We start from the raw sequence: 17,126 nt of genomic DNA, 5'->3' as shown, positions 1-17,126 counted from the left end.
CAGGAGATGAATGTGGATGTTATTTATGAGTGTTACATTTATCAGGTAACTTTTACTTTTTTCTTTTTTTTCTTTACTTTGTATGTGTTCTCTATCTGTGCAACAAATTRTGGAATAATCAATGGCCATTCTCTACTCATGTGAATGAACTTTAGGTGGCATTATAAGGCCAAAGGACACATTGTTGTGAGAAACTAAGAGTGTAATTATAGAGCATAAGTAGATMTCAAAATAATATTTTGACAACTACATTACAGATTACAGTAGTGCAGGTAAATGTTCAGCACAATATAAAAATATTTAATASAGAAAAGATTTTGCCAAACCACCACATTGCTTGCTACTATAAAGTATTTCTGGCATTTGTTGAGAGAAGAAGGAATTCACTATTTGTGACTCAGTATATAAATAAAAACCTCAAGTTCAAGCTGAAGTCTTTGGCCATAGGTAACCATCGTGTGTCATGAATTGTGGCCTGAGCTTAGCTTGAATTGCGTTTTTCGCCTTTCATGCTTTTTCCTCCTACCGTTTCTTCACTTCGCTCATGCATGTACACAGTTTAAAAGTCAAGTTATAAAAACGACTTCATTTTCTTGTGATCTCTTACCAAAAGAGGGCAAAGTACAARGGAGTAAAAAAGCTGTTGTGATCACATAAAGGTAGAGAAGGACCACAGATACTTAGCCCTTGATGCTTTTATGCTCAACGATTTTGAAAATATCACTACGATCATCTATTTGACAGAGTACTATTTATCATGCCCACGTTGGATCACAGTCATTGGGATCTCAAAAAATCGAAAGTTTGAATTTCACATGGTGATTCTATTCTTTTTTATTTTATTTTATTTTCCATTTTTATCTGATGGTCATGTGGAAACAGAGAATGCAGAAGAACTAATTTGTTATTGTAATTACAGCAGTTATGTAAAAATTGACACTGACTGAATGAATGACTGAAATGCTAAAAAAAACATGATATGACAAAAAGAAGTCTGCTTTCCTGCTGCGTTTTCTCTATATTGTGTTTTAGCTRTATATGTGTGCTTCTTGCAAGACAAAGAAGTATCTCATACAAAATGGGGCACTGTTGATGTAGCACAACCGCTTCATTTTAAGATTATGTTATYCCAACACCAACCTGGGAATCGACTAGTATTACAATGATAAAAAGTTTTTTTTTTTTTTTTGTGGGTTCAGTGGGGCAATTAAAAACTGAACAAGTGTGTGTCAAAACTCTAAGCAKGGCATGAAAGTCTGTGACATTTTGCACTTGGATGTAATAAGTCTAACCTTTARCACCGAAATGCCCCTCGGTTGGATACAACTAAAATAAAATGAAAGAAACACCGGAGCAGGATTGCTGGGCCTGGTTTTTCCTCCTATTGCCAGGGCACATTCGATTTCACCAAGGACCCTTAAGGTTAATTACTTGTTACTAAATGTCATTGGTTCAAACTTGGAAAAATATCAGCATAGAAGTTGGAGAGAGGATTTCCACAGAGAGAGAGGAGTAAGTTCATGGCGGCTCTTAAACACAACTAATTGGTCTGAAGCAGAGCGAGGAGAGCGATTGCTAAAACTGATATGAAGGCTTTACGCGCTGAGGAAATGTTTCTTCCTATGCAAATATCTCTTGGTGTACAAATAGAGAAAGGCGATAAGTTAATGGTAATTTTACTAAATTCATCCGTTCAGTTCGCTTTTACCTCTGTTGTGCAACAATAGTCAAGTCAAAAGAGCGTTATCATGATCTCAGTCATTAACTTATAGCACACAAAAAGACGAGATATCGTTCTCCTGGTTCAAAGGTGCATCATGCAATACACAAAACTTCATAAGACTCAAACCAGACAAGAATAACGGTAATGTCAATACACTATCTAGGATGTTTAAAAAAAATAAAAAACAAGTTGAGACAACGGTGGAGACACAGCTAGGAGACAACAAACAGTAAAAAACAGGACAATCTGAATGTCTAGGACGTGGTACTGAAAAATGTAAACATTTACTACTGTGCAAAATGTACTGAGCAAAGTCCTTATAAATATATATTTTTGTCATGTAAACACTGTGGCAATAGTGCAAATTTTGGAGCATGCAGTAAACATTTACTCATGACAGTCATRATTAAAAGTGAAAAACAAAAAGGTTGAATCACAAGTGGTAAATCTCAACTAATTCACAATTTAACATAGACTTAGGTTGGCTTGAATAGAACTGTTTCTCCACAGAATTAAAGRAAATCATCATTTTAAAACTGTTGTTTATATTTACTTATGTTACCCAGATATTAAAATGAGTTTGAAAACCTGAAAAAAMCMARKKKKRMMAAAMMAAMMAAAMMAAAAAARKWWYYKKWAAARGGRACMAMMCYTTTYYWMSKYYTWRRARGRRRWKGSMARKTYMRRRKTTYSGKYYMRRMMRRAARKKGKKSCYTTKRWTYMMYWMMWKRMYKKKGSSKTWMYTKRAWKKKSKRMYYMAMCMARKKKWAAMYKKKRRRAAWKRAAAAMSKYMWTKSMMTTYMARRARRMSRWTYSGGKTTKSATTTTYMAWWTGATTTGCACCCATTTTTGTGYGAACACTCTCCAATGTCTATGCGCTTACAGAAGGGGTTCTACCTGAAAGTAGGTGAACTGGGAGTGATACAGATCAGGGTAGATGTGCAACGTGGTGCCCACCACCAGGAGAGATTCGAACTTATGCAAGGAGGAGCTGATGTAGCCGGTGAAGCCGAGACACCAAATTTTCAGCAGAGCTTCGAGGTCGAACAGCACGGTAAAAGCAACCTGCCAGAGAAGGAAAACAGAAAGAAAGAAAGAAGAATTTAGTCCTGGCATCAATGTATGTTAAATTCTGAATAATATTGTGTTTCTGAATGAAGTGACCAATTCAATACCTACATGCAAAAATTGTCTGTAGTACTGTGCAAAACTTTTGAACTTGTCAAATATCCTGTATAGTTCTTTGGCGAATGATTTGATACATATTTCTAAATTTCCTGCAAGTCCGTAAAACACTAAGACTTTGCTTCTTTCTTATTTCTTTTTTATGACCACGAATTGTGCAGAGTACGCTTGAAAATGGAGGTATGTGGGCCAATAGAGGGGGAAAAAGCAACAAAGTTGGGCCTGAAATATATCTACTACAGGAGATAAAAACCACATTTGTTAGCAAATATAAAAAAAAATACAGCAAAGACCTGACATATTGATCTGTTAATGCCAAAATGCTATTTTAGCCTGTGAAAGGGTGCAATATTTAAAATACACTTCTCAAAAAAATAAAGGAAACACTTAAACTATTTTTTTGAGCAGTATATATTCATAGATCCAGAAAATAAAATACGAAATGTTGTGATAAACTATTGAACTGTTGGAAAAAGTCTCTAACGATCTGAATTATAAACTCTCCTAAGCTCTCAGTTTAGGAACCTATTTTCTGACAAAGTAATTCATAGCTTAGGGCTGTGGTTCCCAAACATTTTCTTATGTAAACAATAACTTGCATGGGGTCTAGATTTGTAAATCTGATTATGATTAAGTCAGTGCCTCACCAGTTATGAACCTCACCGCACGTCACTGCTGCATCCAACAGCTTTACTCAACTCAGTCAGTTAGTTTGGAGGAAAAACTGTAAAAAGTTCTTTGMGTTTTTGCTGGTTTGCTGCCATGATTCGAACACAAGYCTGAGTGCAGCAGCAGCAGGTCTCCGTCGCTGCCACACCGGTGTAAACCCAGCGCAAGCGTCGTAGCGCTCATGTTGTTTAAAGGCAGCTCGGAAAAACAGGTTACAACATGTTAACAACGGCTTATACAGTTTTAACTGCTGAAACCAGTGACAGAGGACACAGAGAAGTGCAGAAGCCCCTACTGTATCAAATTGACATAGGAATAACAGAAAGTTGGTCATTCTAAGGTAAAACCCCAGCGCATGCAGCATTGTTTTTTTTTCATTCATCCATAGCGCTTCCCGCGCCCCCCCCTGCAATGGCCCCACAGTTTGGGAACCTCTGGCTTAGAGAAAAATGACTAAACAAACAAACAAACAAACAAACAAAAACCTCTCTGAAAATGTGTTTGTATTGGACAACACATAAGTAAATTGCTGCTGAAGTCCCGAGAAGGCAAGACTTCAAAACCCCCAAAAAAGTCTGATGGTCTAACCTAAATAAATGGAGGACTTTTACATTGCACTGTATATTTTAATGAATGYTTTTGAAAATGCCTTATGGAAAACTGCATGGAGCTTGACCCACATTTGAGTYTTAATTATATTCCTGGAGGATGTTTGTTCTTTCACCTTACATTGGTTTCTTTTGACCCTTTTATGTACAACTAATGAAATAATATCAGAAATTACAAAAAACAAGTGATGTTAAACATACAATTGAAAGAGCGCCTTACATGTGTTGACATAGAATACAATTCAAAACATAATGCATTGCTTTGTCATAGTAAATAAATAAATACATATTATTGAAAAACTAAGATCTTACCTCTGCCAGGTAGAACTCGTCATAGTGCCGTTGGTAATTCTCGCCTTTGTAATAGTTGCTGGCGGCCACAATGACATCCACAGCGACCATAGTGAGGATGAACATATGGAAGACGGAGGACCTCATCAATTGCTGCAGAAACAAAGTAGTRCTCAGCTGCAACGTGCAAACAATGCGTGAAAATGCTTTGTTTACTTGTTTCCCAAAAGTAATYGACAGATTCTGGAAGCAGATGATGCAAAACTATACTGATATATGAAAGCTATCAGTAAAACAATGACCTAAAATGTGTTGAGCAATGTTGAGTTCAAATCAAGCTTGTGTTTTTCCTTAATTTAAGTTCACTTCATTACCTTTCCTTTACGAGATTGTGTTTGCGTCTATTATTTGGTTCCAAATAAATCACCCAAAAAAAATCCATATTATCAGAAATAAGCRGTGTCCTTTTAAACTTCCACTTTCCAAATATTCACTAATTTGTGCCGATGAGGGTTTAAGTACTTTTGTAAGGCACTGTACAAAATAATATGAATTTTTAAAACAACATCCCTTGGAATACATATGATGCAACAATGGGGTAAAAGTGGTAACAGGTAAAGGGGGCTATTACTGGATGTGAAGCTAAGAAAACATGTAGATAGCCAAGCAGCTAAATGACATCAATTTCAAAGCAAACACGACTATATTTATTTTAAGAATTACGAATCTCAAAAGCAGAATCAGCAGAATCAGTTCATATTCAGCAGCTCAAGAGAGAAAAAAAAAAGGATATTTTCCTTTCATTTTTGAATGCCAGCGGATCTCGACGCCCTTGATACCATCAAATGGCATTAAAGCCTAAAAACATATTGTAATCTRTGATGGACAAATAGGGCTTTTCAAGTAGGAAAATGTGACAGATGTGATCAGAACCTTCAAATTTGTGCATGTAGGGCGAGATGAACAGCTTGTGAGTGGGTAGAGTCACTCATTCTAAAAAAAGACGTCCATGTTAGATKGAAAAAAGTGAAGAAGGCAAGAGGAAAACTTCAGTGCAGATGAAGAGTGTTTGCAGCAGAGAGATCAAATTCTCCCCAGGAAGGCGGAATCACAGCCATTTCTCCTCCTACACATAAATACACTTACACTCGTATTCAATAAACAAGAACAGGCATTCCGATGAGACTGATTTGTAAATAAAATTACCCTTTTGNAAAAAAAAAGGATATTTTCCTTTCATTTTTGAATGCCAGCGGATCTCGACGCCCTTGATACCATCAAATGGCATTAAAGCCTAAAAACATATTGTAATCTRTGATGGACAAATAGGGCTTTTCAAGTAGGAAAATGTGACAGATGTGATCAGAACCTTCAAATTTGTGCATGTAGGGCGAGATGAACAGCTTGTGAGTGGGTAGAGTCACTCATTCTAAAAAAAGACGTCCATGTTAGATKGAAAAAAGTGAAGAAGGCAAGAGGAAAACTTCAGTGCAGATGAAGAGTGTTTGCAGCAGAGAGATCAAATTCTCCCCAGGAAGGCGGAATCACAGCCATTTCTCCTCCTACACATAAATACACTTACACTCGTATTCAATAAACAAGAACAGGCATTCCGATGAGACTGATTTGTAAATAAAATTACCCTTTTGKAAATAACTACTTTTAGGCAGGCATTAAWCATATTTTTCACTAAGCCCAAATTTCTCAATTAAAATGTTTTGATGCAAAATTGCAATCTTAAATCTCATTATTTTTYATTAGAGGTAAGCAGAAAATCACCATTATTAACCGAAATAAAGGCTTTGAAACATTGGTTTGTGTGTAATTAGTCTTTATAATTCATTTCAGTTATGTACTAAAATAAATAGACATTTCAATAAAATTCATATTTATTGAATGGGTGAGAACAGTACTAACTGAAATGAGCAAGATAACAATTGGTGGTAAATAAGATTACTAAATGTACTTCTTGGAAAGATTTTGTAACATGGATCTGTGAAACATGTTGGTTTGCCGTTTTCAAAATCTGAAGAMATATTTGACTTTTCTGTCCATGAATGCACCATGACACTAGCCAAAATATATTTAAAAAAGTAATTGCTTTTATTGCTTATCATYACAGTTCTTTTCCCCATTGAATTACTGTGTTGGTTTGCAGACCAAAGTTGTGCAGATGGCAGTTTTTATTTTTGTTTTCCTAARCATACACATAAGCTCACTCTCAACACAAAGGTCAGGTTTCCTGACCAAGACTGGACACGACAAAGMCTTTTGACATTTCCACTAACCAGAAGCTCAACCCCATGGGTATTTTACCTCAATGGAGATGCGTGTGTGTGCATGGGTGTGTTAGTSTGGGAGAGAGATAGCGAAAGAGAGAGTAAAGAGAATGATCATGAGACAGGAGCTGACAGAGAACAGAATGTCTATGTCTTGYGAAATGCTTGGTTTTCACAAGGTTGTGACTTTGCCTGCATGCTCTGTAAGGTTTAGGGAATCACACTGCAAAGACAAGCTGTTGAGCTCAATGGAAAGCAATGAGCATTTATCACATCTTTCATATAGAGACACAGTCTTCCTTTCAAGATCTGTTGAGAATAACCTTTTAACATTTCCTGCAGTTTTATTTTTTTCTTCCCCTCCCCCCCAGAGCTAAATATGGTGTGCGCTTCACTAGATAACACTTTCCACATCGTTCCGATAGTAAAGCGCCGTAGGTCACCAATGAAAACATGGCAATTCTAATCCTTTCACATGGCCAAGATGTCAACAAATAACTGGTCCATCCAATGCAGGACAACTTGATTCTCTACTGCATGTTTGATACACATTTTGGATGCTTMACATCCCTTGTTTCTTGCTGTGTTTTTGAAACATCAGGAGTTCGATATGCACAATCACACTGACATGTTAAAGCGTGGCAGTTGGAATGCACACTGTGATTGAGGCATGGGTTAAGTAGTAATGTCAAGATGATCAATATTAAGATARAACAATGTTAGAAAATGTGTTTTTTAAATATTTGCATTATAATTGACACCAACTTTACAGTTTTGATCTTCCCAAGCTGGTACACACCCTTGCACATTGAGCTAAAGATACCAACTCCATCTCCCCTTGCAGAGGTTCATCTGMTCAATCATGGCTGAGAATCAGCAGTGTGCTGCTGATGGAAGTATGAAGCTYGTAACCCAACAAGTACATGGAGAGACATGGCAGGGGAAAAAGCATTTGGCCTTGGAGACTGACAGACAGGAAAAGCTGAAGGGTCATTATAAGCCAGGTTGCTGCCTGTGCTAGCACTACAAAAAAAGTGACTCTCTGATGTTTGAGAGCAATCTAAAAAAGTCGGTAAAGCTCCTGTATATGAAAAAGTGTAATAGGATAACCTATTTAAATATTAGCAACCTTTTGCTAGCCACATTATGCGTTAAATCAGTCCAATTTACCCAAGTTAAATACCAAGTACCAAGTTACGGTGAAGCACGTACTGTGCAATGACTCCGTTCTTTATCAGAGTATTGAAAATGGCATCAATATCTTTTATGGCCCYCAGATGCGAAGTTGATTTATTTAAGCTTGACACCCTATGGTACTTAAATTCTCTCTGTTTCATGTTTATGACGAGTAATTTGACAAGAAAATTTGTGGTTGTTGAGATTCCCTGTTATGTTGACAGTTTCAACTAATACAGACCCTTGTAGGGTTAGTCCACAACTCAGAGTTAGTAAAGCACTGAAAAAGCTCTCACCACTTTAAAGTCTTTGTGTGGCAGCATTTACTCAGACAGGATACAAATGACTTGTAATTAAAGTGAGAATCTYGTGACATGCTAACTGTTAGCTGATAGAAAGTTAGCATCCATCCAACATTCATTCAATGCAGATAAACAACAACAAMAAAAATCTCCTTGTGGCATATGGCTTTAATTATAATTAGACATGCAGTATTTGGATGTTTCTACACTGATTAGGGATAATCKTACAGAGKTTGTGACACCTGTCGCTACTACATTTGCAAAAATAAAATGTGCAAATTATCAATTTCCCCCAGAACACCGCTACGTCATCAAGTCACCAAGACTTGTTCTCAGTGACCAATACTGTATTATCATTCGAGTTGAATGTATTTTTACACATATTGTGTGAGTGATCCTCCAAATAATCATATTGATATYGTTTTTTAGCAAAACAAATTAAACAGGTTAGGAATTGGTTWAAGACACATCATGTTTTTGAGGTACAGTCTGTGTTGGAAGCWAAATGATAAATAKAATTACTATTAAGATRATTTCAAGTGGTCACAAGTTTCTTAAGTGACACTGCACATTATKTGTAAAAAAGCCTTTCAGAATTCAACCACTATTTTATTTTTTYCCCACTTAGTTTCATTAAATTATTTGCTAACATATAGGGGATGTTCAYAAGATGGCTGGGAATGCATGCAATGCACCTGGGACATTTCCATTGGCTGGAAGAGTTGAAAAGCACAGAGGCAGATTGACTGTTTCCTCATGTTCTGTCTCCCTGCACTGGCTGCCAAGGAGCACAAATGCTCTTTCTGCTGGTACACGAGATGAGTATAGCACATGTGCTCATTGCTGGCACAATATAGCAGTACTCACACAGGAACTGTCACCAGCAGACTCGGCCATGTTCTGGCACAAACTCCTGTGACAGTTTTCTCTCTCCTGTTTACCGAGATTAAGGAGAAACTGATTGGGATTACAAACTGTTTCACTTGAGCTATCTCTTCAGTCCCTGCAATACCATTCTTCTAACACAAATAAACAAAAGAGCTCTTCCTCCAACCCCTTACTTCTTTTTCTTYTTTTCTAGTTCTGCAACCCTGATTGAATTTATGGGGAACGGCAACTCTTTACCTTATTTTAGACATTTCTTGACATCGTTGTGTGTTGTAACTCCAAAGCAGTTTTGGGTGAGGAAACGGAGGTGTAAAAACTTTAACGACTTCAAGTAAAATATAATCTTCTTGAATTATTATGGCCTTAACAAGAATAGGCTGACTCATGTCTCTGGCTGGAATTCAGACCTTAATAAACCATGATAATCCATCTGTCAGCAGCCTTTTACTGTACTTTTCAACTTCTCTCACTGTAGCCAGTTCTAGTTGCAGTGTGGAAATTTGAATTATCTATATCCCCATCTATATTGTTTGTTGCTTTGCACATTAATCTGGACATAATATACTGATTTATTCGTAAACTGGCAGTTGTTGACAGACATTTGTTTTCACATATAAGTTCCATACATCAAAWATCTGTTTCAAAATATCTCTAATCAAAGTTGAATTGTTCAGTCCAGATCTGACCAATTTTGTTTTTATTTTTGAATCTAAATGTTGTTTGGCTAAACCAAAAAAAAACTTTTGTTTTTCTTACTGAATGGATGATGACAATAGACCTTGTATSTGTTTCATGTAATTTTGTTGGGTCGAACTATGACAGATTTCTGCAACTGTGGACAAGGGCATTTTTGTTTTTATTGACCCAATTCCCAAAAAAAGGATAAAACAATGTCCTTTGGGTTTCAACAAAATAAACATTTTATAATCTACTCTTTTCAGAGTAGAATAATCTGATTCGCATTTAATCAGATGTGAATCAGATTATTAATCAGCCAAAAGATTTCCAGTTTTAAGCGATAGAAGATCACATTAAGTCTTGATAAWCACTGTAAAAGAGCCTCAGATTATGAGTTTCAAATGTCTACTACATTTGCAGGCCACAGAGGAAAGTCACAGATTTCTGCACTGAGTGCATTTCCGGGTGCATGTCCATTCTGCGTCAAATAGGCATGCAAGCGACGGAAAACTCATCGTGGGTGTAATAGAGAACATGGTCTCTTTTTTGGAGTGGGGASGGTTCTCACAATGCTCATGATGCTCCTTGACAGAATGGCCCCCTGGGTGGTGAGCCATTTATTGGATWTAGAAACTTGCCACTAATCAGTCTAGCATCATTTATTTYATAGCTATATGAGCTTTCTCCCCGCTGACAATTTAATTTCACATTTAGGGCATTAAGGCACCTCTCCATACCTTTTGGTTGTCCCTTTTAACCATCTTAAATGATAGCTTGCCGGTGATTTTGTTTTTTTTTTGTTTTTTCTCCCCATATTTTTCTCCTCAGTTGACTAACCCATTTCAGGAGCCACCTTCTCCCTCCACATAAGAGACAGTGACCTTAACCTTGACAGGTTGTGTGAATGTGTGTGAGTTTTAAATGATAGCAGTCCAGGGGGTAAAGATCAGAGTTAAATGGAAAGGGAAKGTTGTAGAGAATCAATAACCTCAGGCTTAAGAGGAAGGAGTAAAAAAATAAATGTGTTGCATTCACTGGACCTCTGGGCCCCTCAGTGAGTTACTGGTTATCAAGCACTCTGCATTTACTGTAGCTCTGCAGACAAAAGGAAACATTAAGGGAGAAGAACATCTGCTGCTCATTGACAGAGCAAGAATGGTAAATTAATCAGAAGTGGTTTTAATTATTCACAGGCTGACATTTCATAGTTTCTTGAGTTTTGTTTGAAGTTACAATAAGTTTGATTTAAAATGCAAGCAACAATGCACCAGCCAAAGAGGAAGGAAAAAAAAATAATCAGGTAGAATGACCCGACTATATTGCCGACTTGTGCTGTCTCGGATGGTCAGGTCAGGTGCATATTTTTTTAATTGCTTAATTAAATAATTAGACACATTTCGTTTAATAATAGTATCAAAATGTATAAATCAGTGGTTCTTAACCTGAGTTCGATCGAACCCCAGGGGTTCGATGAGCCGGTCTCAGGGATTTGGCGGAGCCTCTGCCGCGGAGGTAAAGACACACTTGTGTAAAGTCGTGATGACGCCTCGCTTTGCCATCACTTGCTACAGAAGATCACGTTACATTGCTTAGCCAATCAGAGCTGCGGAGGAGCCCTGATTGAAGGAGCTCCACTCTCAGCATGGATTTGAACTTGTGTCTTTGATTACTTCAGCAAAACTCACAGTTTTTACCAAATCCTCTAGCTTTCGGTGTACTTCTAAATCTGCTCCTTGGTCGCATCTTTTCGGGGTTGGTACTGCCTCTAGTGGCGTGGGGGTGGTAACACAACTAATATAATTACATTACTAAATCAGAATACCGCAAAGTCTTTATTATTTATTATTAATTTTTCATTCTCTTAAGAATGTAGAGCTAATTAAATAATCTAAACAAGACCTTAAAGTGGTTCCAGTTTCTCTCGATGGCCAACCTGTTGAAACTGTGGCAAATTGTAAATACCTTGTGTCGTTCCTGGACAGTCCTGGACAGTTAGCTCAACTGTGATTATATTTTGAAGAACTGTTCTCAGAGACTCCACATTTTAAGAAGATTATGCAGTGACTATGTCTTGAATTTGGGGGGGGGATCATATTTTATTTATCACTACAGAAGGGTTCAGTGAATGCCCCGGTGAATGTACCTATTCAACTTTTTTTACATCTTCATGTTACAACCACAAACTGCCAAACTTGAGAATATTTTGTTGGAATCATACAAGTGAAAGAAAATGACACACTATCTTCAACATTGAACAAATGAATATCTATCAAGTGCCTTTGTATTTGCATTTGGCCTGTTGTAATCTGATAACTCTGTTGTTCTCACATAAGGTATGAATACTTTTTAAGGTACTGCCGGTAGCAGAAATTATGTTTCCTTACTCATAGGAGATAAACAGAAGCATATCAGCTACATAAAAACTTTTTATAATATACATCAACACAAAAAAGTGTCTAAAGTACTAGTCAATATTATTAGCCTCTTTTTGTATAAATCAATGAAACAATAAATAAAAAAAGAAAAAATAGTCATTGCTCTATAACAACTGCCAGAAAGTGAAGAGACATTCTCCATTTTAGTCCTAAGAGGGCAATGCTTTCCCCTCTCCGTCTCCAAAATATGCAGGTGTTTAATCAATTATGTGCCATCTCCAACTGATGGAGCCAGTTGGACTCAGACGTACCCAGACCAGGGACACAGGCTCATGCACCAACAGGCAGGCATCAACAGGCTCCACAGGCTCTGACAGTCAGAGAAACACGGACCAGACCAGAAACATACAGGTGGTTCAAAAGACACTAACAGGTATAGAGGGATTATATAAAGGATACACGCTGGCGACCTCTTTGCGAGAAGCACCCACCTGCCAGCTCTGAAACATTTTAATCATTTGATGGCCAATTACTCTCGAACCAGGCAGAGCAGAACAGAAACTCACACTTCACTTCCCCAGCACTCACAGATGGCCAGACAGGCTGGGTGTCCGCCGCTTTTCTTTGTTCTACCTGTCCAATCAAAAGCGCAGCTCCCCTCTGACATAAGCGAGCAAGAAACTGTTTTGAAGTTTTCATCACGACTTTGAAGAGAGAGCACAAGAAGAACTGCAACCCATAATATCGTAACATGCCACAACATGATGTTTATGTTCACAATGTAATATTGGAACGGGATTGTTTAAAGTATAAAGAACTGTTCTTTATCACTACAGAAGGGTTCAGTGAATGCCCACAGGGACAAACGCCACTGTGGACCGACAACATCCGCTAGTGCGCATATATTTACATAAGTAGTGATGCCTTGGTACTTGGTAATTATTGAAGTTTTATAATCTGAGCTCATTCAATGTTCTATAAATGTGACATCATCTCAAAGTGATATTGCTTCTACAGAGACCCCATGTCTGCACACAATATTTACCGTCTACAAGAGTCAATGTGCCGCAGATCACGTATGATTATCACTTATCACAGTTTTCAAACAACATGTCAACAACAGCATGACAAAATGCTAAAGAGGTAAAGCACCCATTTGAATCAGGTGTGCTGAAGCTGAGAAACATTTAAACAAAATACGAGATAAAGAACGGTGATAGTTCTTCCAAGTGGCCAAATATAAACTTGAAAGCAGAATAGTAATACATTGTATCTGAAATACTTAGACTACCAAATATTGCATTCGGACATTCCTTCATAATTCATTTAATGCAGACATTGACATCGCAATGATGATTCCAATTCGATATGTTGTGCAGTTTCACCCGACTATAGCAGATTTCTCAGGATAAATCCAGCTGCTCTGAGACAAGCCTTAGAATATTGTTAGAGATTATAAATGAGCAAACAGCATCAAGAAGACCATCAGCTACTGTATGTCAGGGACAAAGCTGTGGAGAAGTTTAAAGCTGAATTAAGTGCTAAAATATTATCCCTAGCGTTATCTAATAAGCAGCCCAGGGACTCATAGTAACTCTAAGGGAGCTACAGAGAACCACAGCTGAGGTGGAACAATCTACTGAATGGACAATTAGTTGTGTACGCCACAAATCTGACCATTTTAGAAGAGTGGGAAGAAGAAAACCATTGTTGAAGAAAAATCATATTAAGTCCTATTTGCAATTTTCCACAAGCCATGTAAGAGATGTTTTTGTCCAACATGCAAAATGGCATGTTTGGGCAGAAAACTAACACTGTACATTACCCTGAACTCATTGTCCTTGTTGTGATATATGGTGATGGTAGCATCATACCAGATGTCCAGAGAAGCTGGTCAGAGTTGATGGGAAGATGGATGGCGCTAACTACAAGGCAATTCTGCAAGATGTTGCAAACATCTAAAGACTAGAGTGATGTTTCACATGCAAGCAGGACAAAGACCCTAAACATAAAGCAGGGCTACAATGAAATGGCTTCACTTGAAGCAATCTGTGGCAGAATTCAAATATTTCTTTGGTCAGTTGTTGAAGTTCGTTACCATTTTTTCGCTACATGAGGTAGAATAAAAGGTAGCTATTTCTTGTAATTGAAAGTTTCTTCAATAAGAAGTCAGAACTGTAATTCTTCATGTTACGGCTCCATATTATAAAGCCACAAAGGCATCAAGAGTGAGGTGCCACTTCACCTCACTCTTATTACAGAAGGCTATTATGAATGGTACATTTAAATTTTGACTAAGAAAACTGCAATCACACGTGTCTACTATTGTGAACAGAAGTGCTGTTCACAGTAAGAATCCATCTCTCAAACTTCTAAAGGTCTGCCTCTTTGTTGCCGTTTTCACATTCTCATTTTTATCTTTACCAGTTAAGATTAATCAATAAATAAAAAAATAACCAATTGATGTAGTATACGTGAAATTCACATTTAAAGAAAGTAGATCTTCAAAATTAGAGAAATATTGTCCATCCACAGTCAAGACGGCTTCATGTACTTTTGAATTTTAATTTGCAACATATACAAGTTTTACTTGAGAGAGAGAAAAAAAAGTTGGCTTTAAAAATGTGTCTCACACATTGCAGCTTCTGGAAAGCGTGAACGAAATGTAAGAAGTTTTTGAGCAATCTGATGGCTCTGCATGCCACAAAACGCTGTCACTTTGTGACAACCAAAACAATTGATGTCTTTTGAATTCAAGCACCGTGTGATTCATTTCATTGTCAGCACTATTCAAACACTAAAGCTATTGTTGATTATCCATCTTATGCCTGACACTTGACATGTTAAAGAAAGCAGAAATAAACAAATAAAGTTGAAGAACGTCACAGAATGCAAAAAGAAAGATTCTGACAACGACTGTAACCTGCCATATTTCTAGTCTGTTATTATGGCCTTAAAAATGTCTCACCATCATAAAAAGTAAAGGTAAATCCCAATTTTTACCTGGCTTGAAAAGTGTTGTCACCCTGATCTTTAGCTCATCCTGAGAGCGGCATGTTACTTATTTATTTTCCTCCTGAACAAACACTTCCTAATATTCCTCTAGTTTAATCATGAAAACATGATTGCATAAGCAATTCATAATTACTACATGCAGTGGCTTGTAAAAGCATTCATATGCCACTGAGCAACTTCCACATTCTGTCTTTTTATATTATTTTTGAACTGTTATGAATTGACTCGAATGTTTTGTGATCTGCCATCTAACTCAAGTTCAGTCAGACTGGAATAAGAGCAAAAGAGCACATCAATTCTCAGGTCTTGCAACAGATTCCCAATTGGATTCAGGTCTGGGCTGAGCCATTCTAACACGCGAATGTGCTTTGATCTAAACCAGACTACAAAGTCTGACTGACGTCCTCTGAAAAGCTATTTGGAAAAAAAAGCCACACATCCCTTCACTTTCAATACTAATCAGAGGGATTCTAGATACAGTAGGTGTAAATAAGTTCTTACAAATGCGCCGTGCGTATAACACAGCGCCAAAAACCGTCTGACTCTGAATTTGATCTAATTCTAGTCTTTTCAGGATTTGTGATGCACCTTCTGGCAGAAAGGTCTTTTTGGAACAAAGTAACAGTAAGAGCTTATTAGTATGATTGCAACAGAGAAACGAAGAAGTTGTTGAGTGCTGCATGCAACGTTGCACATGGCTTAAAGGGAAGTCAGTTGTGTTTACCCCTCTGGTTATCCCTCCATCTAAATGTTCCCTCCTACTGAAGACGGGGCTTTGGGGAGAATACTTCTTTAATAGAGAAACTCCATTTCTCACTACTCCTATTTTCTCTCTCATTCTCTATCCAATTTCTCTGTACTTCTTTGTTGCTTTGCTTCCTGTGTGTGTGTGTGCGTGTGCGTGCGCGTGTGTGTGTGTGTGTGCGTGCGTGCGTGCGTGCGTGCGTGTGTCTGGAGAAGTATTTACTCCAGGAAGGCGTGTTGACAGCTGTCCTCCCTCCTGTAGCCGTAGACTCTACTGGCAGTCCCTCACAGCGAGGGCCATGCCTTTTACTCCCAAACCAAACCCCTTTAAAGCATCCCAGCTTTAAACAACACCTGCTACTTTCAGCTTATCTTTACAGCTCAACCATTCGGCTCGCACAGCCCGGGTAACACCCGGCGTCCGTCAAAATATAAGTCATTAGCGCAATTCTGCACATCAAATATTAACTTCTCCTCATTCGTAATCGAGTCACCGAGTCTCGGATGCAACAGCTGAATACGGTGACGCATGTGAAAACAATAAGGCGCGGATGACTCTGCCGCAAGTTCCAAATGGATGATGACGCTCGCCGAGTGTTTCTTTAGCCACACAAGTAGAATATGCAATTGCCTACGGGACACTGAGAGCAGTACTTCCCACCAGCAGCGTATTCATTATGCGGTGTACTCACCTGAAGGCAAGCAGGCGCTCTACCGTGTGGTTTGTTGACATCCACAGCAACAAGCTGCCATCCTCCGGCAGCGTCTTCATGGAACATCTGTGGCATAAGGGCAGCAAATAAGTGGTGGAAAATGCTCACAAACACACAGAACCAGACGCATCATTTGAAGCAGCAGACGTGACACACACAGAAACCCCGTGGCTACATCATCATGAAACATCTGTGGCTACAAAAATAAAGCTCAAGGCACTGTGCACATAGATTTGAGCCCACCCAGGATGTTAGTTTCTAAATGCAGTGAGGTCGCCTTGGGGTCTAAAAGTGGAAAAAAAAAAAAAAACTAAAAATAACCCTGAGACATTCAATTACACAAGACAGCTAGTTCACACATTAAAACCTTTTCCTTTACTTTCAAAAAAAAGGGGGAAGGAAAGGGGTAAATATGATGATAATAAAGGCTAATCATCTATACTGTGAAGCAAGTTTAGCACAGCCACTATCTGCAGTAAA

At 38.0% G+C, this 17,126-nt stretch overlaps 1 protein-coding gene across 5 annotated transcripts in view; it reads right to left on the bottom strand.

Annotated features, from left to right (window-relative positions):
* The window catches only part of LOC103479055 (sodium leak channel non-selective protein-like), a 63,416-nt gene that overhangs the window by 26,499 nt on the left and 19,791 nt on the right, over positions 1–17,126 (bottom strand). For all 5 annotated transcript variants that reach the window (XM_017310795.1, XM_017310797.1, XM_017310798.1 and 2 more), the window contains 3 exons: positions 16,626–16,712; positions 4,498–4,629; positions 2,621–2,788 (listed from right to left, as the gene is read on the bottom strand). In XM_017310795.1, the coding sequence (XP_017166284.1) occupies positions 2,621–2,788; positions 4,498–4,629; positions 16,626–16,712 (387 nt within the window). The remainder of the gene's footprint in view (positions 1–2,620; positions 2,789–4,497; positions 4,630–16,625; positions 16,713–17,126) is intronic.

Source organism: Poecilia reticulata, linkage group LG2, assembly GCF_000633615.1.
Source record: "Poecilia reticulata strain Guanapo linkage group LG2, Guppy_female_1.0+MT, whole genome shotgun sequence".
NCBI lineage: Eukaryota > Metazoa > Chordata > Actinopteri > Cyprinodontiformes > Poeciliidae > Poecilia > Poecilia reticulata.
The sequence above is the reverse complement of the archived record's forward strand: the minus strand, read 5'-3'. Positions and strand labels throughout refer to the sequence as shown.